Source organism: Ranitomeya variabilis, chromosome 3 (assembly GCF_051348905.1).
Source record: "Ranitomeya variabilis isolate aRanVar5 chromosome 3, aRanVar5.hap1, whole genome shotgun sequence".
Taxonomy (NCBI): domain Eukaryota; kingdom Metazoa; phylum Chordata; class Amphibia; order Anura; family Dendrobatidae; genus Ranitomeya; species Ranitomeya variabilis.
Window position 1 is genome coordinate 449,855,096 of NC_135234.1, and position 25,387 is coordinate 449,880,482.

At 44.9% G+C, this 25,387-nt stretch overlaps 1 protein-coding gene across 1 annotated transcript in view; it reads left to right on the top strand.

Annotated features, from left to right (window-relative positions):
- The first annotated feature begins 218 nt into the window (after positions 1 to 218).
- Positions 219 to 25,387, top strand: part of LOC143816311 (ATP-binding cassette sub-family C member 5-like) — a 270,602-nt gene continuing 245,433 nt past the window's right edge. The window contains exons 1-2 of the mRNA XM_077296529.1: positions 219 to 439; positions 1,288 to 1,443. Of these exons, the coding sequence (XP_077152644.1) occupies positions 357 to 439; positions 1,288 to 1,443 (239 nt within the window). The 5' untranslated portion in view covers positions 219 to 356. The remainder of the gene's footprint in view (positions 440 to 1,287; positions 1,444 to 25,387) is intronic.

The window sequence follows — 25,387 nt, forward strand, 5'->3', positions numbered from 1 at the left end:
TATCTAAGGACCACTAATGATTGTAAACTTAAAGAAGTTGGCAATCATATTCATAGCCTACTTATTCATGAACACATTGCTGATAGTTCATAGTTTATAGTCATAGTAGTTAGTTTGAAGAGATATCAGTGGATAGTGTAGTAATCATGTTGTAGTAAATGTTGGCATTGAGTCCAATGTTCCTCTTGGCTGCGTTACTAGAACTATTTTGCAGAGTCACTCATGACTTGACACAGCAGCTTTATACACCTAAGGGCTCTATTCATGGGAGCTTATGACAGACTTTGACATTGCTTCCTCACTTCTCCCCACAGGTTCAATAACAGGAGTCATGACTTTTCTCCTCTACAAGTAACATGGACAGAGCAGCAAAGAAGAAATTTACCATCAGGTACCAGCACAGTCTGCCATTACTGAAGCCGTTCCGCAACGCACACAGGTACAGTAGATGGGTCAGTCTGGGTTATGCGAAGTACATGTCCCATTGCTTTATGGTGGGTAGCCGCTGCTCCATTACGCAGTACAGAAAGGGGGCACAATGGATAGGAAGATCTCTTCACACAAATAGTGAATCAGCCTTATGAAAGACTGCAAACAGAAAACTTATTGTGTTAAAGTTTTTCCCGAGAAACTGCACATAATACAAATTCCTATATATGTAAAGCAAATAAAGTGCAAATGTAAATAAAATGTAAAAATAGTTTGCTGCTATAATACAGTATATTCAACTGTTTTATAGATATAGAAAAGCTGGAAATAGCTAGGTGACAACTAAACAGGAGTTTCTAGTGATGTAAAACTGCAGAATAAACATATTAAAGTGAACCTGTCAGTTGATACATGTGTGAACTCAGCCAGGTATGTTTGATTGTGAAACGCTGCGGTATTTCTGAGAAAAATCATACTTCACAAGCTACCGAGGACCAAGCTGCATTATAGACTAGTTGGACAGACAGGTCCCCGGCGTCTTCTCCCTGCCCTGGATTGACAGGTCTCTGCCTACGTGCATGCATAGTCCGAGACCTGTCAATCCAGGGCAGCGTGCAAGGAGAAGACACTGGGAACCCACCTGTATGACTAGTCTACAGCGTGTTCTCTGTCCCCGAAGCTTTAGAAGTATGTTTTTCTATGAAACATTGCAATGTTTCATAGTTAAACATACCTGGCTGAGATCATACAGCCAGTGCCTGATACATGCATTGTTTTTATGACTATAATATGTCATATAAGCTGGGGCATAGTTGTAATGACAAATATCAGTATAATAACTTTTAAAATATTTTGCAGTCACCAACATCCAATTGATAATGCCGGCTTATTTTCCTTCATGACATTGAACTGGATCACTCCACTTGCAAGAAAGGTATACCGTCTTTCTAAACTTCACATAGATGATCTTTGGGATCTGCCATCACAAGACTCATCAGAAGTAAATAGTTGGAGGTAAATGTCCTGTATGCATGTGTCCCATTTTTCACTATGTCTACATATTTGCCATGATTTATGAGACCTATCAGAAGCAGTTTTGTACGTAGGGCTACAGCAAAGGAGCCTCCCATTATAGTGCTAGGTTTTATCACTAGTGCATGGTATTTGTTTTTCCCATCATATCCTTTCCATGTCTATTAGTCCAATTCCCACATTTTCTAACAATATACCGTATATACTCGAGTATAAGCCGAGACCCCTAATTTTGCCACAAAAAACTGGGAAAACTTAATCACTCGAGTATAAGCCTAGGGTGGAAAATGCAGCAGCTACCGGTAAATGTAAAAAATAAAAATAGATACCAATAAAAGTAAAATGAATTGAGACATCAGTAGGTTAAGTGTTTTTGAATATCCATATTGAATCAGGAGCCCCATATAATGCTCCATACAGTTCATGATGGGCCTCATAAGATGCTCCATACAAAATACGCCCCATATAATGCTCCATACAGTTTATAATGGGCCCCATAAGATGTTCCATACAGACATTTGCCCCATATAATGCTGCACAAATGCTGATTATGGCCCCATAAGATGCTCCATAGACACATTTTCCCCATACAATGCTGCACAAATGCTGATTATGGCCCCAATAGATGCTCCTTAGAGATATTTGCCCCATGTAATGCTGCACAAATGCTGATTATGGCCCCATAAGATGCTCCATAGACACATTTGCCCCATTTAATGCTGCACAAATGCTGATTATGGCCCCATAAGATGTTCCATAGAGATATTTGCCCCATATAATGCTGCACAAATGCTGATTATGGCCCGATAAGATGCTCTATAGAAATATTTGCCCTGTATAATGCTGCACAAATACTGATTATGGCCCCATAAGATGCTCCATAGAGATATTTGCCCCATGTAATGCTGCACAAATGCTGATTATGGCCCCATAAGATGCTCCATAGACTATTATGCCCCATATGCTGTTGCTATGATTAAAAAAAATAAATAAATAACATACTCACCTCTCGTCGCTCAGGCCCCCGGCACTTGCTATAGTCGCCTGTCCCCTGTTCCACTGTCACACTAATCGCGGCATCGTGCCCTCTGACCTGAGCATCACTGCAGAGGACGCAGAAGACACAGCGGTGCCGACGGTGGAACGGGGGACAGGTGAATTTTGCGCACTGCCCCTGTCATACTCACCTGCTCCCGGCGCGGTCCCTACACATCCCTGGTTCTCCGGGCACCAGCAGCTTCTTCCTGTATTGAGCGGTCACATGATACCGCTCATTACAGTAATTAATATGCGGCTCCACCCCTATGGGAGTGGAGTCAGTTCCATATTCATTACTGTAATGAGCGGTACCATGTGACCCCTCAATACAGGAAGAAGCTGTCAGCGACCGGAGAACCAGGGACGTGCAGGGACCGCGCCAGGAGCAGGTGAGTATTATTAGACAGCTGCCGCTCCCCCTCCCTTGCCAACCCCTGGGAATGACTCGAGTATAAGCCGAGAGGGGCAATTTCAGCCTAAAAAAATGGGCTGAAATTCTCAGCCTATACTTGAGTATATATGGTAGTTGTTCTGGAGAGTGGAGTCCTGAACAGGTTTTCATCCGAAATTCATCAAATTTTCATCAGAATCTACACTGCCTCTATGTACATTTGCAAAATGTTTTGATGTGGCAGATATCGACATTGCCGTAGAACTGGTCGCATCAGAAAGATGACGTCGAACCTCTCCCCCAGCCAAATCAAATCGCATACTTTTTCACTGATGAGGGCCAACAGCCCAAAACACCGTGTCTGCAAACTGAGATTCTGATTTAGCTTTTATCCTAAGTCATATTGCAAAACTCGTTAAAGGGTTGATTGTGACTTGTAGGATCGCTACTTCCAACAGTTGGTGCTATATAGAGTTCAAGTCCTCCTCTCTGAAGAGGCAATTTGCATATGACCTCTGATACGGACTTTTAGTGGACACGATGTACATCCCGTATACTATAATTTACATTCTGTGTACTCAATTAGGTATATTACATTAGGGGTGTTGCAATTAATAAAGTCACGTATCGGATAGGTGGATGAGTTGTGTGTGGAATAGAAGTGATTGGCCATATGGGCATGTTCACAAGCTTTACAGCGGTTCACTCCGCATTTCAAAAAACCTTTGGCATTAAGCCAGGTTCCTTGGTTAGAAGGCCAATTATATTCGCTTACAAAAAGGCTGGGAGACAGAATGGAGCCTAGGGTAGGTGCACACTTCGCTGCAAAACGGATGTTGTTTTTTTAAATCTCTCTAAGCTTATTATCTTGGTTGAGCATGGGTGCATACTTTTTTATTATGCCAATTACGGTATGTTTTTGTATTGTATACTATACACTGTGTTCCAAATTATTATGCACAAAGAGTTTAGGAGTGATAAGGTTAGAATTTTTTTGTTTGTCATTTAAACTCATTGATGGTGATGTGAGTCAGGGCTCTTTATATCACTGAAAGCAATTGCAGATACCTGTGCAAATTAGTTTGGCAGGTGTGTCCAAATAAAGGCAAGACTACTTAATAAGGCTGTTCCACATTATTAAGCAGCCTACATTTTTTGCCAAAATGGGAAAGAAAAAGGATGTGTCGGCTGCTGAGAAGCAACAAATTGTGGAGTATTTAGGTCAAGGCATGACTACAATCAACATTGCCAAGACACTTCATCGTGATCATCGCACAATCAAGAAGTATGTAACTGATTCCCGGCACACACGTGTGCGTGCTGATAAAGAAAAATTGAGGACTCTTTCCAACAGGCAATTGCGTAAGGTTAAAAGAGAAGCTGCAAAAATGCTTTGTCATTGCAGCAGACAAGTTTTTGAAGCTGCTGGTGCCTCCAATCTCCCCAGAACAACAAGATGCAGGGTCCTTCAGAGGTGCGTAAGCCATCCTGTCAACCACCTCTATCCACTGCACACAAGCAGAAACGGCTCCAGTGGGCCAAACGATACATGAAGACTGACTTCCAAACTGTTTTGTTCCAAGATGAGTGCCGTGCAACGCTCGATGGACCAGATGGATGGAGTGGAGAATGGCTGGTTGATAGACACCCCATGAAAACACAGCTAAGGCGCCAACAAGGAGGAGGTGGAGTAATGTTTTGGGCTGGAATCATGGGGAGAGAGATTGTCGGCCCCTTTATGATCCCTGAGGGGGTAAAGATGAACTCCATAACCTATGTGGAGTTTCTAAAAACACTTCCTGCTATGGTTCAAGAGGAAGAACCGTGCTTTCCACAGCAAGATCATTTTCATGCATGATAATGCACCGTCTCATGCTGCAAAAAACACATCTGCATCTCTGGCTGCTATGGGCATAAAAGAGGACAAACTTATGGTGGGGCCACCATCTTCCCCTGACCTCAACCCTATTGAGAACCTCTGGAGCATCATCAAAAGGAGTGTCTATGATGGTGGGAGGCAGTTCACATCCAAGCAACAGCTCTGGGAGGGTATTCTGTCCACATGCAAAACAATTGAAGCAGAAACCATCCAAAAACGGACAAATTCAATGCATGAGAGAGTTCAGAAGCTTCTTTCGAACAAGGGGTCCTGTCATGATCTCAATGGCAAGAGAACATAGCATAAGCATTTATAGGAACTAGCTCTTGGAAGATGGGAACTGAGCTGACCATGAACTAAACCTAACGCACAACTAGCAGTGGCCGGGTAGCATGCCTACGTTGATTCTAGATGCCCAGCCCAGCCGGAGGACTAAATAAAGCTAGCAGAGGAAAATATTAGTCCTAGCTCACCTCTAGAGAAATACCCCGAAAGGAGACAGAGGCCCCCCACATGTATTGGCGGTGAGTTGAGATGAAATAACAAACGTAGTATGAAAAAAGGTTTAGCAAATTTGAGGTCCACTTACTACATAGCAGAAGACAGAAAGGACACTTTCATGGTCAGCTGAAAACCCTATCAAAAAACACCATCCAGAAATTACTTTAAAACTCTGGCATTAACTCATAACACCAGAGTGGCAATTCCCGTTCACAAGAGCTTTCCAGACACAGTAACGAAACTACAGCTGTGAACTGGAACAAAATGCAAAAACAAACATGGACAAGAGTCCAACTTATCTAGTAGTTGTCTAGGAGCAGGAACAAGCACAGAGAGGCTTCTGATAACATTGTTGACCGGCAAGCAACTAACAGAGCAGCAAGGTTATATAGCGACTCCCACATCTTGATGGGAACAGGTGAACAGAGAAGATGAAGACACCAGTTCAATTCCACCAGTAGCCACCGGGGGAGCCCAGAATCCAAATTCACAACAGTACCCCCCCCTCAAGGAGGGGGCACCGAACCCTCACCAGAACCACCAGGGCGATCAAGATGGGCCCTATGAAAGGCACGAACCAGATCGGAGGCATGAACATCAGATGCATTCACCCAAGAATTATCCTCCTGGCCGTATCCCTTCCACTTGACCAGATACTGGAGTCTCCGTCTGGAAACACGAGAGTCCAAGATTTTCTCCACAACGTACTCCAACTCACCCTCAACCAACACCGGAGCAGGAGGCTCAACGGAAGGCACAACCGGTACCTCATACCTGCGCAATAATGACCGATGAAAAACGTTATGAATAGAAAAGGATGCAGGGAGGTCCAAACGGAAGGAAACAGGGTTAAGAATCTCCAATATCTTATACGGGCCGATAAACCGAGGCTTAAACTTAGGAGAAGAGACCCTCATAGGGACAAAACGAGAAGACAACCACACCAAATCCCCAACAGAAAGCCGAGGACCAACACGACGGTGGCGGTTGGCAAAAAGCTGAGTCTTCTCCTGGGACAACCTCAAATTGTCCACCACCTGCCCCCAGATCTGATGCAATCTCTCCACCACAGCATCCACTCCAGGACAATCCGAAGATTCCACCTGACCAGAGGAAAATCGAGGATGAAACCCCGAATTACAGAAAAACGGGGACACCAAAGTGGCAGAGCTGGCCCGATTATTGAGAGCGAACTCCGCCAATGGCAAAAAAGCAACCCAATCATCCTGGTCAGCAGACACAAAACACCTCAGATATGTCTCCAGGGTCTGATTAATCCGCTCGGTCTGGCCATTCGTCTGAGGATGGAAAGCGGACGAAAAAGATAAATCTATGCCCATCCTAGCACAGAATGCCCGCCAAAATCTAGACACGAATTGGGTCCCTCTGTCAGAAACGATATTCTCAGGAATACCATGCAAACGAACAACATTTTGAAAAAACAGAGGAACCAACTCGGAAGAAGAAGGTAACTTGGGCAGAGGAACCAAATGGACCATCTTAGAAAAACGGTCACACACCACCCAGATGACAGACATCTTCTGAGAAACAGGCAGATCTGAAATAAAATCCATCGAGATGTGCGTCCAAGGCCTCTTAGGAATAGGCAAGGGCAACAATAATCCACTAGCCCGAGAACAACAAGGCTTGGCCCGAGCACAAACGTCACAAGACTGCACAAAGCCTCGCACATCTCGTGACAGGGAAGGCCACCAGAAGGACCTTGCCACCAAATCCCTGGTACCAAAAATGCCAGGATGACCTGCCAACGCAGAAGAATGAACCTCAGAGATGACTCTACTGGTCCAATCATCAGGAACAAACAGTTTATCAGGTGGGCAACGATCAGGTCTCTCCGCCTGAAACTCCTGCAAGGCCCGCCGCAGGTCTGGAGAAACGGCTGACAATACCACTCCATCCTTAAGGATACCTGTGGGCTCAGAGTTACCAGGCTAGTCAGGCTCAAAACTCCTAGAAAGGGCATCCGCCTTAACATTCTTAGAACCCGGTAGGTATGACACCACAAAATTAAACCGAGAGAAAAATAATGACCAGCGCGCCTGTCTAGGATTCAGGCGCCTGGCGGTCTCAAGATAAATCAAATTTTTGTGGTCAGTCAATACCACCACCTGATGTCTGGCCCCCTCAAGCCAATGGCGCCACTCCTCAAAAGCCCACTTCATGGCCAAAAGCTCCCGATTCCCAACATCATAATTCCGCTCAGCGGGCGAAAATTTACGGGAAAAGAAGGCACAAGGCCTCATCACGGAGCAGTCAGAACTTTTCTGCGACAACACTGCCCCAGCTCCGATCTCAGAAGCGTCGACCTCAACCTGAAAAGGTAGAGCAACATCAGGCTGACGCAACACAGGGGCAGAGGAAAAACGGCGCTTAAGCTCCCGAAAGGCCTCCACAGCATCAGGGGACCAATCAGCAACATCAGCACCCTTCTTAGTCAAATCGGTCAATGGCTTAGCAATATCCGAAAAACCAGCAATAAATCGACGATAAAAGTTAGCAAAGCCCAAAAATTTCTGAAGACTCTTAAGAGAAGAGGGCTGCGTCCAATTACAAATAGCTTGAACCTTGACAGGATCCATTTCAATGGAAGAGGGGGAAAAAATATATCCCAAAAAGGAAATCCTCTGTACCCCAAAAACACACTTAGAACCCTTCACACACAAAGAATTAGACCGCAAAACCTGAAAAACCCTCCTGACTTGCTGGACATGAGAGTCCCAGTCATCCGAAAAAATCAGAATATCATCCAGATACACAATCATAAATTTATCCAAATAATCGCGAAAAATATCATGCATAAAGGACTGGAAAACTGACGGAGCATTAGAAAGACCAAAAGGCATCACTAAATACTCAAAGTGGCCCTCGGGCGTATTAAATGCGGTTTTCCACTCATCCCCCTGCCTGATTCGCACCAAATTATACGCCCCACGAAGGTCAATCTTAGAGAACCACTTGGCCCCCTTTATGCGAGCAAACAAATCAGTCAGCAACGGCAATGGGTATTGATATTTAACAGTGATTTTATTCAAAAGCCGATAATCAATACATGGTCTCAAAGAGCCGTCTTTTTTTGACACAAAGAAAAAACCGGCTCCTAAGGGAGATGACGATGGACGAATATGTCCCTTTTCCAAGGACTCCTTTATATATTCTCGCATAGCAGCATGTTCAGGCACAGACAGATTAAATAAACGACCCTTTGGGTATTTACTACCCGGGATTAAATCTATGGCACAATCGCACTCTCGGTGCGGAGGTAACGAACCAAGCTTGGATTCTTCAAAGACGTCACGATAGTCAGACAGGAACTCAGGAATTTCAGAGGGAATGGATGATGAAATGGAAACCACAGGTACATCCCCATGAGCCCCCTTACATCCCCAGCTCAACACAGACATAGCTCTCCAGTCGAGGACTGGGTTGTGAGATTGCAGCCAAGGCAATCCTAGCACCAAATCATCATGTAGATTATACAGCACCAGAAAGCGAATAATCTCCTGGTGATCCGGATTAATACGCATAGTTACTTGTGTCCAGTATTGTGGTTTATTATTAGCCAATGGGGTGGAGTCAATCCCCTTCAGAGGAATAGGAGTCTCCAAAGGCTCTAAATCATACCCACAGCGTTTGGCAAAGGACCAATCCATAAGACTCAAAGCGGCGCCAGAGTCGACATAGGCGTCCGTGGTAATAGATGACAAAGAACAAATCAGGGTCACAGATAGAATAAATTTAGACGGTAAGGTGCAAATGGAAACAGATTTACCAAGCTTTTTAGTGCGCTTAGAGCATGCTGATATAACATGAGTAGAATCACCACAATAGAAACACAACCCATTTTTCCGTCTAAAATTCTGCCGCTCGCTTCGGGACAGAATTCTATCACACTGCATACTCTCTGGCGACTTCTCAGTGGACACCGCCAGATGGTGCACTGGTTTGCGCTCCCGCAAACGCCTATCGATCTGAATAGCCATTGTCATGGACTCATTCAGACCCGCAGGCACAGGGAACCCCACCATTACATCCTTAATGGCATCAGAGAGACCCTCTCTGAAAGTCGCCGCCAGGGCGCACTCATTCCACTGAGTAAGCACAGACCATTTACGGAATCTTTGGCAGTAAATTTCCGCTTCATCTTGCCCCTGAGATAGGGACATCAAAGTTTTTTCTGCCTGAAGCTCCAAATGAGGTTCGTCATAAAGCAACCCCAAGGCCAGAAAAAACGCATCCACATTGAGCAACGCAGGATCTCCTGGTGTCAATGAAAAAGCCCAGTCTTGAGGGTCGCCCCGGAGCAAGGAAATCACAATCCTGACCTGCTGTGCAGGGTCTCCGGCAGAGCGAGATTTCAGAGACAAAAATAATTTGCAATTATTTCGAAAATTCTGAAACCCGGATCTATTCCCCGAGAAAAATTCCGGCAAAGGAATTCTCGGCTCAGATACAGGTGCATGACAAACAAAATCTTGCAAATTTTGTACCTTCGTGGCGAGATTATTCAAACCTGCAGTTACACTCTGAAGATCCATTACAAACAGGTGGACACAGAGCCATTCAAGGGTTAAGAGGAGGTAAGAAGCAGCTAGACAGCAATTAAGGGCTAGGCAGCAAAACTCTGAGGGGGAAAAAAAAAAAAATTTCCCTTCAACACTTCTTTTTCTCCTGCTTCAGCCCAAACAATTAACACTTTGCGGGCCGGTCAAACTGTCATGATCTCAATGGCAAGAGAACATAGCATAAGCATATATAGGAACTAGCTCTTGGAAGATGGGAACTGAGCTGACCATGAACTAAACCTAACGCACAACTAGCAGTGGCCGGGTAGCATGCCTACGTTGATTCTAGATGCCCAGCCCAGCCGGAGGACTAAATAAAGCTAGCAGAGGAAAATATTAGTCCTAGCTCACCTCTAGAGAAATACCCCGAAAGGAGACAGAGGCCCCCCACATGTATTGGCGGTGAGTTGAGATGAAATAACAAACGTAGTATGAAAAAAGGTTTAGCAAATTTGAGGTCCACTTACTACATAGCAGAAGACAGAAAGGACACTTTCATGGTCAGCTGAAAACCCTATCAAAAAACACCATCCAGAAATTACTTTAAAACTCTGGCATTAACTCATAACACCAGAGTGGCAATTCCCGTTCACAAGAGCTTTCCAGACACAGTAACGAAACTACAGCTGTGAACTGGAACAAAATGCAAAAACAAACATGGACAAGAGTCCAACTTATCTAGTAGTTGTCTAGGAGCAGGAACAAGCACAGAGAGGCTTCTGATAACATTGTTGACCGGCAAGCAACTAACAGAGCAGCAAGGTTATATAGCGACTCCCACATCTTGATGGGAACAGGTGAACAGAGAAGATGAAGACACCAGTTCAATTCCACCAGTAGCCACCGGGGGAGCCCAGAATCCAAATTCACAACAGGGTCCTATGTGCAAATGTAACATCACCTAGAATAAAGTTTTCAATTGAAATCTGTTTGATTTCATTTTGTAATAAGCTGATAATGCTTATAACTTCACAATTGACCATTTTTTTGTTCAAAATAAAAAAAAAAGGTTGAAAACTCTGCTGTGCATAATAATTTGGAACATGCATTTTGAGTGTTTATTTTTTTTTTAGAAAGGATACTGTTTTCATAGGCAGTTTGTTCCAAAACATTGCAATTATACTAGAATAGTAGATGACTTGAAAATAACAATGACTGCAATTCAGATAGGTAATTTAGAGAAAATATGAGGAAATATTATTTGCATAATAATTTGGAACACAGTGTAGTTGGTTGTGAACGTGATCATATGTTGGTCTCTATTGGCTGTTGTACTTGGTGTGACTTTAGTTTTTAATAGTTTTCTAATAGTAGAGATTTCTGTTCCTCAAAAGTTTTAACACTGTCCTGTATGTTGTTCTCAGTACCATCAAAAACTGTTATATCTTTGTCAGAGTTTTGTGTAAAAAAAATGACGTTTTATAGTTAGATGGTGTGCCAGTTTGTTGACGTCCAGAATAGTCTGAAAAATGTCAAACTCACTGGTCAGTGAGAAACCTAAACCTTCGCTTCCGAGACTATATAACTGGATAAATTCCAAACGGGAGTATCTGGTAGTGATGACTCCTGTGGCGATTTGGATACCTTCCTCCTCCTGCGCTTTCGTCCCGCCTGTCTCCTCCGTTTTTTTGCTGTAGCTCCAGGTTGGTTATTAATGTTGGTTTTCTTATATTGTTGGAATTCTGTGCTATTAGTTGAACTTGCTGAATAGTCATCCGAAATAGAAGGGAAAGAGATATCCGAGAAGTTGTCTATATCTCTAAAACGAACTTTCCCATTTATGGGATGGCGTTATTGGAAGCGTTTTTTTAGAATAGAGTGTGGTTTCTTATTCCAGCTCTAGACTTGATTCAGAGTATAATCCTCAGTGTCTCTTTTGAACTTTCTTTTCTTCATATCCATAATGAAGTTTTGGAGTTTAGATAAGTTGTTTTTGAGTGATTCATTATAAAAATTAAAATCATTTAACAAACTGTGAACCTTCAAAGAGTGTTGAAGAGATTTAATCTCTTTTCTAACACTATTTAATTCCAGGTTCAAAGTATTCATTATATATATACCGTAGTAGTGGCAGTTTTATTTAGACGTAACCCTCCATACTTTTAGACTCATAGGTCTTTCGAATAGTGTACTCCCACCAGATACGCATCTCTTTTGCTGTTTTGTTTTCCCAACAATCCAGGAGCAATTTGATGACAAGCAATGGTTTTCCAGCAATAAGCACTATGTCACAAGGCAAAAGTGATAACTAAGTGGCTTGGTGAACAAAACATTAAAATTTTGAGTCCATGACCATGAAACACCCCAGATTTCATTTCTATTAAGAACCTGTGGTCAATCCTCCAAAAGCAGGTGGACAAACAGAAACAGAGATATTGTCATCAAATCCAAGCACTGATTAGACGAGATTGGGTTGCCATCAGTCAGGATTTGGCCTAGAAGAATGTAAGTGCCATTTATAAAAGATTTGAAAAATAATTTTTCAACACATGTATTTGTCAATATATGTGAAAAAACGTAGAAATTTGTATAACTGTACTTCAGGAACTATAGAAATATCTGACTAAAAGATCTAAAACCACTGAAGCAGCAGACTTTGTGAAATCCCAAATTTGCATCACTCTCAAAACTTTTGGCCATGGCTGTACTGTAATGCTAGCTCACATAAAGAACAAACAATATGATAGTGTGCTGCCGCTTTAGAAACCACCTAAGAGTATTTATACAGTAAGATCGCAAATTGTCACATCAGAGAAATATGATTCTACAGAAGGGGTGGGCAATTAATTTTCCCCGAAGGGCCACATGAGAGACCATGACTGTTGTGGAGGGCCAAACAGCCTCCCTATAATATGGCATGAGCCCCACACAGCCTCCCTATATACGGCATGATCCCCACAGAGCCTCCCTATATACGGCATGAGCCCCACACAGCCTCCCCATGTACAGCATGAGCCCCACATAGCCTCCCCATGTACAGCATGATCCCTACACAGCCTCCCCGTGTACAGCATGAGCCCCACACAGCCTCCCCATGTACAGCATGAGCCTCACAAAGCCTCCCCATGTACAGCATGAGCCCTACACAGCCTCCCCATGTACTGCATGAGCCCCAGTTTCCCCATATACTGCATGAGGCCCCACACAGCCTCCCCATAAACTGCATGAGCCCCACTTAGCCTTCTTATATACAGCATGAGCCCCACAGTCTCTCCACATACTGACTGAGCCCCACACAGCCTCCCCATATATTGAATGACAGTATACAGCCTTCCCATAGCCTCACCATGTGCAGCATATTACCCCCATAGCCTCCCCGTGTGCAGCATGACATCCCCATAACCTCCCCATGTGCAGCATATCACACATAGCCTCCTCATGTGCTGCATGTCAACCCCATAGACTCCCAATTTTCACCCCATAGACTCCCAATTTTCACCCCATAGAATCCATATGTTCACCCCCATCGAATCTCCATGTTCACCCCATAAAATCCCCATTTTCACCCCCATAGAATCCCCATGTTCACTCCCATAGAATCCCCATGTTCACCCCCATAGAATCCCCATGTTCACCCCATAGGATCCCCATGTTCACCCCATAGAATCCCCATGTTCACCGAATAGAATCCCCATGTTCACCCCATAGGATCCCCATGTTCACCCCATAGAATCCCCATGTTCACCGAATAGAATCCCCATGTTCACTCCCATAGAACCCCATGTTCACCCCCATAGAATCCCCATGTTCACCCCATAGGATCCCCATGTTCACCCCATAGAATCCCCATGTTCACCGAATAGAATCAACATGTTCACCCCATAGAATCCCCATGTTCCTACACATGAAAAAAAAACACACCACATACTCACCTCGGTCCCGTTCCCAGGCGCCTCTGCTTCTGTTGCTGTCTTCGATGCGCTGACTCTCCGGCGGTACACAGCTGACGCGATGACATGATATCATCGTATCAGCTGTTTCACACTCTGATTGGTGGAGGAAGTGGCTGGAGGCGCCTACTCCACCAATGCTGACTGTGGGAGACAGCGAGTGAGCTGGCGGGCACGATGCGGCCCGCGGACCTAGGGTTTTCAGCCCCATGGCCCGCGGCCCGCACTTTGCCCATGTCTGTTCTACAGTAATACTGGGTTATTAGGCTCAGTTCATAGCATGTTCAGAAATTATATTTGATATATATCAAGAAAGGCTCACTAGGTATACACCAGATATATCCATAGGATTCAATTGAAATTAAACTTAATACCACTTATTTTATTGGCCACAAGAACAATTACAATAGAACGTCTCAGTCAAGAGGCACAGCTTCGTCATGAAGAAACTAGCAAGCTTCACAGGTTTACAAGCTTAATCACAACCAGAGGCGGCCATATTGTTATTGCGACCTGTGCGGTCACACAGGGGCCCGAGAGGTAAAGGGGCCCATTTCTACCTCCAGAGCAGATGGAATTGTATATCGATGAGCTCTTGGGCTGCATGGGGAACATATACTGTTTTTGCATAGGGACTAATTTCTGTCTTTGTCCGCCTGTGATCACAACAGTGGTTGGCAAACTTCATAGCGAAAGCGGTTCACAACAACAACTGTTTGACCTGAGACACTGGTGGTTCCTCTGGTATTACAGTTATATGCACTTTTGGTTTAGGAAAGTATCACCGTTAGGACAATGTCAGCCTCCTTAAAGTGTAATTGTCATACCAGAAGAACTTATTGCAGATTGTCTGCCTGTAGCTTCTCCTCTTCCCTCTTTCAGCATAGATTTTTATGAGCAGCAACTGTCATCTCCTATCTCAGTAATGGGAAAGTCTGTCTTCATTGAACACAGATTTTATAGCTTTTATCCGTGAACTGAAAATAAATGATCAGTCCAGGAGGAGAAAAAAAGCAGATTTTTCTGATAAAATATATTTCAAAGTTACTTATTTTCATGTGTAATATTGTTGTGTGATAAAAAAGATTAAAACAATGGTTACTCTTTAAGGTTTGTATAACAGCATCAGGGTCCTTTCTCGCCGCTATCTACCAAGTGTGGTCTCCAACTGTCTAGACTTGGTGCAACTAGTATATCCCCTTTCTGACATTAGACGTACTATCCTGTCGAGGTGGGGTGGGCCCGTATGACCACCGACGGGATAGTACATCATATGCGATCGGCCGCGCTCACGGGGGGAGTGCGGCCGGATGTCAGCTGACTATCGCAGCTGACATCCAGCACTATGTGCCAGGAGCGGTCACGGACCGCCCCCCGGCACATTAACCCCCGGCACACTGCGATCAAACATGATCGCAGTGTTCCGGCGGTATAGGGAAGCATCGCGCAGGGAGGGGGCTCCCTGGGTGATTCCCTGAGACCCCCGGAGCAACGCGATGTGATCGCGTTGCTCCGAGGGTCTCTTACCTCCTCCTCGCTGCAGCAGGCCCGGATCCAAAATGGCCGCGGCATCTGGGTCCTGCAGGGAGGTGGCTTCACAGCGTCTGCTCAGAGCAGGCGCCGGGAAGCCTGGATCTGTGCACGTCAGATCGCCGATCTGACACAGTGCACAGCAAAGTGTCAGATCAGCGATCTTACACTATAACATGATGCCCCCCCTGTGCGCCCAAACAGGGGTTTACCCCAACATATGGACTATCAGCGTACTCAGGACACATTGGACAACAACTTTTGGGGTCCAATTTCTCCTGTTACCCTTGGGAAAATACAAAACTGGGGGCTAAAAAATAATTTTTGTGGAAAAAAAAAAGAGATTTTTTATTTTCACGGCTCTGCGTTATAAACTGTAGTGAAACACTTGGGGGTTCAAAGTTCTCACAACACATCTAGATAAGTTCCTTGGGGGGTCTAGTTTCCAATATGGGGTCACTTGTGGGGGGTTTCTACTGTTTAGGTACATTAGGGGCTCTGCAAACGCAATGTGACGCCTGCAGACCAATCCATCTAAGTCTGCATTCCAAATGACTCTCCTTCCCTTCCGAGCTCTGCCATGAGCTCAAACGGTGGTTCCCCCCCACATATGGGGTATCGGCGTACTCAGGACAAATTGGACAACAACTTTTGGGGTCTAATTTCTTCTCTTACCCTTGGGAAAATAAACAATTGGGGGCGAAAAGATCATTTTTGTGAAAAAATATGATTTTATATTTTTACGGCTATGCGTTACAAACTTCTGTGAATCACTTAATGGGTCAAAGTGCTCACAACACATCTAGATAAGTTCCTTAGGGGGTCTACTTTACAAAATGGTGTCACTTGTGGTGGGTTTCAATGTTTAGGCACATCAGTGGCTCTCCAAACGCAACATGGCATCCCATCTCAATTCCTGTCAATTTTGCATTGAAAAGTCAAACGGCGCTCCTTCCCTTCCGAGCTCTGCCATGCGCCCAAACAGTGGTTTACCCCCACATATGGGGTATGAGCGTTTTCAGGACAAATTGTTCAACAACTTTTGGGGTCCAATTTCTTCTCTTAACCTTGGGAAAATAAAAAATTGGGGGCGAAAAGATCATTTTTGTGAACAAATATGATTTTTTATTTTTACGGCTCTGCATTATAAACTTCTGTGAATCACTTAATGGGTCAAAGTGCTCACCACACATCTAGATAAGTTCCTTGGGGGGTCTACTTTCCAAAATGGTGTCACTTGTGGGGGGGTTTCAATATTTAGGCACATCAGGGGCTCTCCAAATGCAACATGGTGTCCCATCTCAATTCCAGTAAATTTTGCATTGAAAAGTCAAATGGCGCTCCTTCGCTTCCGAGCTCTGCCATGCGCCCAAACAGTGGTTTACCCCCACATATGGGGTATCGGCGTACTCAGGACAAATTGTAAAACAACTTTGGGGTCCTGTTGTAAACTCTGTTTTCAGGCTCCCTCTTGTGGTCACTGGTGGTATTGTGTGACTTTTGCTTTGGGCTCCCCCTGGTGGCTTTGTTTGTTATCCTGCTGGTCTCTGGCTATCAGCTGGTTCGTTATCCTCTGGGAGGTTCCTATATAGCTCTGTTTTGCTTTCACTTGTTGCCGGCTGTCGATGTAATCAGTGCTACTCAGATTCCTTCTGACTACCTTGCTCCCAGTCCATCCAGGACAAGCTAAGTTTTGTTTGCTCATTTTTTGATCAGCAGTGTTTATCATGTTTTCTTGTCCAGCTTGCTAAAATGTGATTCCCTCGCTTGTTGGATGCTCTAGTGGACTGAGTTTCTCCCCACACACCATTAGTTGGTGCGTGGGTTCTTGAAATCTCAGGATGGATATTTTGTAAGGGTTTTTTATTGATCGCATAGACCCCTGCTCTATTTTCTGCTTTCTAGTACTAGTGGGCCTCTTTTGCTGAATCTGATTTCATCCCTACGTATGTGCCTTCTTCTTACTTCACCGTTAATATTTGTTGGGGGCTTCTATATCTTTGGGGATTATTTCTCTGGAGGCAAGCGAGGTCTTTGTTTCTCTTTAGGGGTAGCTAGTTCCTCAGGCTGGCTCGAGACGTCTAGGAATTTTTTAGGCACGTTCACCGGCTACCTCTATTTGTGTTGGATAGGTTCAGATTTGCGATCAGTCCAGTTACCATCTCCCTAGAGCTTGTCCTTAGTTTATTCACTTGCTGGTCTATTCATGATCTTCAGCCACTAAGGAGCATAACAGTACAGCCGGCCCATAAAGTGTTAAATGCATGGCAGAAGCAGGAGAAAAGAAGCCTTGAGAAATTTTTTTTTTGTTGTTGTTGCTGTGTGTCTAGCTGCTGTGGCTAGCTTCTCTCCTCCTCTTAATCTTGGTGTGGCTCTGAATTCAGCTGCTGACATGGATGTCCAGAGCTTGGCTTCCAGTCTGGATCATCTTGCTGCTAGGGTTCAAAGTATTCAGGATTTTGTTGTTCACAGTCCTATGTCAGAGCCTAGAATACCTATTCCGGAGTTGTTTTCTGGAGATAGATCTAGGTTCCTGAATTTTAGGAACAATTGTAAGTTGTTTCTTTTTTTGAAACCTCGTTCCTCTGGTGATGCCGTTCAGCAAGTTAAGATTGTCATTTCCTTTTTGCGCGGTGACCCTCAAGATTGGGCCTTCGCATTGGCGCCAAGGGATCCTGCATTGCTTAGTGTACATGCGTTTTTTCTAGCCCTTGGATTGCTCTATGAGGAACCTAATCTTGAGAACCAGGCTGAAAAAACGTTATTGGCCCTCTCGCAGGGGCAAGATGAAGCAGAGGTGTACTGCCAGAAATTTCGGAAATGGTCGGTGCTTAATCAGTGGAATGAGTGTGCCCTGGCTGCAAATTTCAGAGAAGGTCTTTCTGAAGCCATTAAGAATGTCATGGTGGGGTTCCCTACGCCTGCAGGTCTGAATGAGTCAATGACTCTGGCCATTCAGATTGATCGGCGTTTGCGGGAGCGCAAACCTGTGCACCATTTGGCGGTGTCTTCTGAACAGACACCTGAATCTATGCAATGTGACAGAATTCTGACCAGAAGTGAACGGCAAAATTATAGACGGCAAAATGGGTTGTGCTTTTACTGTGGTGACTCAGCTCATGTTATCTCAGCATGCTCTAAGCGCAAAAAAAAGGTTGATAAATCTGTCACCATTGGTACTTTACAGCCTAAGTTCATTTTGTCTGTTACCCTGATTTGTGCCCTGTCATCTTACCCGGTTAATGCTTTTGTAGATTCAGGTGCCGCCCTGAGTCTGATGGATTGGTCATTTGCCAGGCGCTGTGGTTTTGATTTGGAGCCTTTAAAATTCCCTATTCCACTAAGGGGAATTGATTCTACACCATTGGCTACAAATAGACCTCAGTACTGGACACAAGTGACCATGTGCATGACTCCTGTTCATCAGGAGGTGATTCGCTTTCTTGTACTGCATAATTTGCATGATGTCGTCGTGTTGGGTCTACCATGGTTGCAGACTCATAATCCAGTCCTGGATTGGAAAGCTATGTCGGTGTCAAGTTGGGGTTGTCAGGGAATTCATGGTGACGCTTCTGTGGTGTCAATTGCTTCGTCAACTCCTTCTGAAGTCCCTACGTTTTTGTCAGACTACCAGGATGTATTTGAGGAGCCCAAACTCAATTCTCTACCTCCTCATAGGGACTGTGATTGTGCTATAAATTTGATTCCTGGTAGTAAGTTTCCTAAGGGACGACTTTTCAATTTATCTGTGCCGGAGCATGCTGCCATGCGGAGTTATATAAAGGAGTCTTTAGAGAAGGGACATATTCGCCCGTCCTCATCCCCTCTTGATGCAGGATTCTTTTTTGTGGCTAAAAAGGATGGTTCCCTGAGACCCTGTATTGATTATCGCCTTTTGAATAAAATCACGGTCAAATTTCAGTATCCTTTGCCATTGTTAACTGATTTGTTTGCTCGCATTAGGGGGTCTAGTTGGTTCACCAAGATAGATCTTCGTGGTGCGTATAACCTTGTGCGTATAAAACAGGGTGATGAATGGAAAACTGCATTTAATACGCCTGAAGGCCATTTTGAGTACTTGGTGATGCCTTTTGGACTTTCTAATGCTCCTTCAGTCTTTCAGTCCTTCATGCATGACATCTTCCGTGAATATCTGGATAAGTTTATGATTGTGTATCTAGATGATATTCTGGTTTTTTCGGATGATTGGGAGTCTCATGTTAAGCAGGTCAGGATGGTCTTTCAGGTCCCGCGTGACAATGCTTTATTTGTGAAGGGCTCAAAATGTCTTTTTGGAGTCCAGAAGATTTCTTTTTTGGGTTTCATTTTTTCTCCTTCTACTATTGAGATGGACCCAGTCAAGGTTCAGGCTATTCATGACTGGACGTAGCCTACATCTGTTTAGAATCTTCAGAAGTTCTTGGGTTTTGCTAATTTTTACCGTCGCTTCATAGCTAATTTTTCTGGCGTTGTTAAGCCTTTGACGGATTTGACCAAGAAGGGTTCTGATGTGACTAATTGGTCTTCTGCGGCTGTGGAGGCCTTTCGGGAGCTGAAGCGTCGGTTTTCTTCGGCTCCGGTCTTGTGTCAGCCAGATGTCTCACTTCCCTTCCAGGTGGAGGTTGATGCTTCCGAGATTGGAGCGGGGGCTGTTTTGTCGCAGAGAAGCCCCGATGGCTCTGTGATGAAGCCATGTGCTTTCTTTTCAAGAAAGTTTTCGCCTGCCGAGCGGAATTATGATGTCGGTAATCGGGAGCTGTTGGCTATGAAGTGGGCATTTGAGGAGTGGCGACATTGGCTCGAGGGAGCTAAACATCGTGTGGTGGTCTTGACTGATCACAAGAATTTGATTTATCTCGAGTCGGCCAAGCGGCTGAATCCCAGACAGGCTCGTTGGTCGTTATTTTTCTCTCGTTTTGATTTCATGGTCTCGTACCTGCCGGGTTCGAAGAATGTGAAGGCTGATGCTCTTTCTAGGAGTTTTGTGCCTGACTCTCCTAAAGATTCAGAGCCGGCTGGTATCCTTAGAGAAGGGGTGATTTTGTCTGCCATCTCCCCAGATTTGCGACGTGTGCTGCAAGAGTTTCAGGCGGATAGACCTGACCACTGTCCACCGGAGAGACTGTTTGTCCCGGATAGATGGACCAACAGAGTCATCTCCGAGGTTCATTCTTCGGTGTTGGCGGGCCATCCTGGAATATTTGGTACCAGAGACTTGGTGGCCAGGTCTTTTTGGTGGCCTTCCTTGTCGCGGGATGTGCGTTCCTTTGTGCAGTCTTGTGGAATTTGTGCTCGGGCGAAGCCTTGCTGTTCTCGTGCCAGTGGTTTGCTGTTACCTTTGCCTGTCCAGAAGAGGCCTTGGACGCACATTTCCATGGATTTTATTTCAGATCTCCCTGTCTCTCAGAGAATGACTGTCATCTGGGTGGTGTGTGATCGTTTTTCTAAGATGGTCCATTTGGTGCCCTTGCCTAAGTTGCCTTCCTCCTCCGAGTTGGTTCCACTGTTTTTTCAAAATGTGGTTCGTTTGCACGGGATTCCTGAGAACATTGTTTCTGACAGAGGATCCCAGTTTGTGTCTAGATTTTGGCGGACCTTTTGTGCTAAGTTGGGCATTGAATTGTCTTTTTCGTCGGCCTTCCATCCTCAGATGAATGGCCAAACCGAGCGAACTAATCAGACCTTGGAGACTTATTTAAGATGTTTTGTTTCTGCTGACCAGGACGACTGGGTTACTTTTTTGCCGTTGGCCGAGTTTGCCCTTAATAATCGGGCTAGTTCTGCTACTTTGGTTTCTCCTTTTTTTTGCAATTTGGGGTTTCATCCTTGTTTTTCCTCGGGTCAGGTGGAGCCTTCTGACTGTCCTGGAGTGGATGTTGTGGTGGATAGGTTGCATCAGATTTGGAATCATGTGGTGGACAATTTGAAGTTGTCACAAGAGAAGGCTCAGCTCTTTGCCAACCGCCGTGGCTGTATGGGTCCCCGACTTCGTGTTGGGGACTTGGTGTGGTTGTCTTCTCGCTTCGTTCCTATGAAGGTCTCCTCTCCTAAGTTCAAGCCTCGGTTTATCGGTCCTTATAAGATTCTGGAAGTCCTTGGCCCTGTGTCATTCCGTCTGGACCTCCCGGCATCATTTGCTATTCATAATGTGTTCCATCGCTCGTTGTTGCGGAGGTATGTGGTACCTGTGGTTCCTCCGGTTGAGCCTCCTGCCCCGGTGCTGGTTGAGGGAGAATTGGAATACGTGGTGGAGAAGATCTTGGATTCTCGTGTTTCTAGACGGAGGCTCCAGTATTTGGTCAAGTGGAAGGGCTATGGTCAGGAGGATAATTCTTGGGTTGTCGCCTCTGATGTTCATGCGGCCGATTTGGTTCGTTGTTGTGGATTCTGTTTGTGGGCTCCCTCTGGTGGTTACTGCTGGTACTGGGTGACTTTGGTTGGTTGCGGCCTTTGGTTTCCACCTGTCCATCAGAGGCTGGGTGTTTCCTATTTTACCTGGCCTTTCTGTCATTTCCCTTGCCGGCTATCAATGTGTTCAGAGGTGCTCTGTTTGGTTCCTGCCTACCTGCTCCCAGATCTTTCAGTATAAGCTAAGTGCTGATTTCAGCTGTTTGTTTTTGTCCAGATTGCTTATCATGTCTTTATGCTAGCTGGTAGCTCTAGTGGACTGAGGTTCTCCCCATGTGCCATGAGTTGGCACATGGGTTCTTGTAATCTCAGGATGGTTTTTTTGATTAGGGTTTTTTGCTGACCGCTCAGTCCCCTTTTGTATCATTCTGCTTTCTAGTTTTCAGCGGGCCTCTATTTGCTAAATCTATATACATCATCTCTATGTGTGTGCCTTCCTCTCATTTCACCGTCAATACATGTGGGGGGCAACTATACCTTTTGGGGTTAATTCCTCTGGAGGCAAGTGAGGTCTTTGTTTTCTCTGCAGTACTAGTTAGCTCTTAGGCTGGTGCATGGCGTCTAGAACCAACGTAGGCACGCTCCCTGGCTATCTCTAGTTGCGTTTGTCAGGCGTAGGGCAGCGGTCAGCCCAGGTTCCATCACCCTAGAGCTCGTCCGATATTTATTATACTTTGCTTGTCCTGTGCTATCCCTCGCCATTGGGGATTCATGACAGTATAGCCGGCCCACAAAGTGTTAATTGTTGGGGCTGAAGCAGGAGAAAAAGAAGTGTTCAAGGGAAATTTTTATTTTTTTTTTCCCTTCAGAGTTTTGCTGCCTAGCCCTTAATTGCTGTCTAGCTGCTTCTTACCTCCTCTTAACCCTTGAGTGGCTCTGATCTTAGCTGTTTATCATGGATGTCCAGAGTTTGGCTTCCAGCCTGAGTAATCTCGCGGCAAAGGTTCAAAACATACAGGATTTCGTTGTTCACACTCCCATGTCTGAACCTAGAATTCCTATTCCAGAGTTTTTTTCTGGAGATAGATCTACCTTCCTGAATTTCAGGAACAATTGTAAATTGTTTCTTTCTTTAAAATCTCGCTCCTCTGGAGACCCTGCTCAACAGGTCAAGATTGTTATATCGTTCCTACGGGGCGACCCTCAGAATTGGGCATATGCATTGGCACCAGGGGATCCTGCATTGCTCAGTGTGGATGCGTTTTTTCTGGCATTGGGATTGCTCTATGAGGAACCTAACCTAGAGATTCAGGCTGAAAAGGCTTTATTAGCCCTCTCTCAGGGGCATGATGAAGCGGAAATATATTGTCAGAAATTTCGGAAATGGTCGGTGCTTACTCAGTGGAATGAGTGCGCCCTGGCTGCAAACTTCAGAAATGGTCTTTCTGAGGCCATTAAGGATATTATGGTGGGGTTCCCTGCGCCTACAGGTCTGAATGAGTCTATGGCTATGGCCATTCAGATTGATCGGCGTTTACGGGAGCGCAAACCCGTGCACCAGTTGGCGGTGTCTTCTGAGCAGGCACCTGAGACTATGCAATATGATAGAATTCAGTCCAGAAGTGAACGGCAAAATTATAGGCAGAAAAATGGTTTGTGTTTTTATTGTGGTGATTCAGCTCATGTTATATCAGCATGCTCTAAACGCACAAAAAGGGTTGATAAATCTTTTGCCATTGATACTCTGCAGTCTAAGTTCATTTTGTCTGTGACTCTGATTTTTTCACTGTCTTCCATTTCCGTCGATGCCTATGTGGATTCAGGCGCTGCCCTGAGTCTTATGGATTGGTCATTTGCTAAACGCTGCGGTTTTAGTCTAGAGCCTCTGGAAGTTCCTATTCCTCTGAAGGGAATTGACTCTACACCATTGGCTATGAATAAACCGCAGTATTGGACACAAGTGACCATGCGCATGACTCCCGTTCATCAGGAGGTGATTCGCTTCCTTGTACTGTATAATTTACATGATGTACTAGTGCTTGGTCTGCCATGGTTACAAACTCATAATCCTGTCCTGGACTGGAAAACAATGTCTGTGCTAAGCTGGGGATGTCAGGGGGTTCATGATGATGCACCTCCGATTTCTATCGCTTCATCTACTCCTTCTGAGATCCCTGCATTTTTATCGGATTATAGGGATGTTTTTGAGGAGCCTAAGCTCAATTCGCTCCCCCCTCATAGAGAGTGTGACTGTGCTATAGAATTGATTCCTGGCAGTAAGTTCCCTAAGGGTCGTTTATTTAATCTGTCACTGCCAGAGCATACTGCTATGCGGAATTATATTAAGGAGTCCTTGGAAAAGAGACATATTCGTCCATCTTCGTCCCCTCTGGGAGCAGGTTTTTTTTTCGTGGCAAAAAAAGATGGTTCCCTGAGGCCTTGTATAGATTATCGCCTTCTGAATAAGATTACAGTCAAATATCAGTATCCATTGCCATTATTTACTGATTTGTTTGCTCGCATTAAGGGGGCTAGGTGGTTCACTAAGATAGATCTTCGTGGTGCGTATAATCTGGTGCGGATAAAACAGGGTGATGAGTGGAAAACCGCATTTAATACGCCTGAGGGCCATTTTGAGTATTTGGTAATGCCTTTTGGACTCTCCAATGCTCCGTCAGTCTTTCAGTCCTTTATGCACAATATTTTCCGTGAATATCTGGATAAGTTTATGATTGTGTATTTGGATGATATTTTGGTGTTTTCTGATGACTGGGAGTCTCATGTTCTACAGGTCAGGAAGGTGTTTCAGGTTCTGCTGGCCAATTCTCTGTTTGTGAAGGGCTCAAAGTGTCTCTTCGGAGTCCAGAAGATTTCTTTTTTGGGGTACATTTTTTCTCCTTCTACTATTGAGATGGATCCCGTTAAGGTTCAGGCTATTTGTGACTGGACACAACCTACATCTGTTAAGAGCCTTCAGAAGTTCTTGGGGTTTGCTAATTTTTATCGTCGGTTCATTGCTAATTTTTCCAGTATTGTTAAACCTTTGACTGATTTGACTAAAAAGGGTGCTGATGTTGCTGATTGGTCTCCTGCGGCCGTGGAGGCCTTTCGGGAACTTAAGCGCCGGTTTTCTTCTGCTCCTGTGTTGTGTCAACCAGATGTTTCACTTCCTTTTCAGGTTGAGGTTGATGCTTCCGAGATTGGAGCGGGGGCGGTTTTGTCACAGAGAAGTTCTAATGGCTCGGTGATGAAGCCATGTGCTTTCTTCTCTAGAAAATTCTCGCCCGCCGAGCGCAATTATGATGTGGGTAATCGGGAGCTTTTGGCCATGAAGTGGGCATTTGAGGAGTGGCGTCATTGGCTTGAGGGTGCTAGACATCGCGTGGTGGTCTTGACTGATCACAAGAATCTCATTTACCTTGAGTCTGCCAGGCGTTTGAATCCTAGACAGGCTCGTTGGTCGTTATTTTTTTCTCGTTTCAATTTCGTGGTTTCATACCTGCCAGGTTCAAAGAATGTGAAGGCAGATGCTCTTTCCAGGAGTTTTGTGCCTGACTCTCCTGGAGACACTGGGCCTACTGGTATCCTTAGGGATGGGGTAATATTGTCCGCCGTATCCCCAGACTTGCGACGCGCATTGCAGGAGTTTCAGGTGGATAAACCGGATCGATGTCCACCAGAAAGACTGTTTGTTCCGGATGATTGGACCAGTAGAGTCATCTCCGAGGTCCATTCTTCTGTGTTGGCTGGTCATCCTGGAATATTT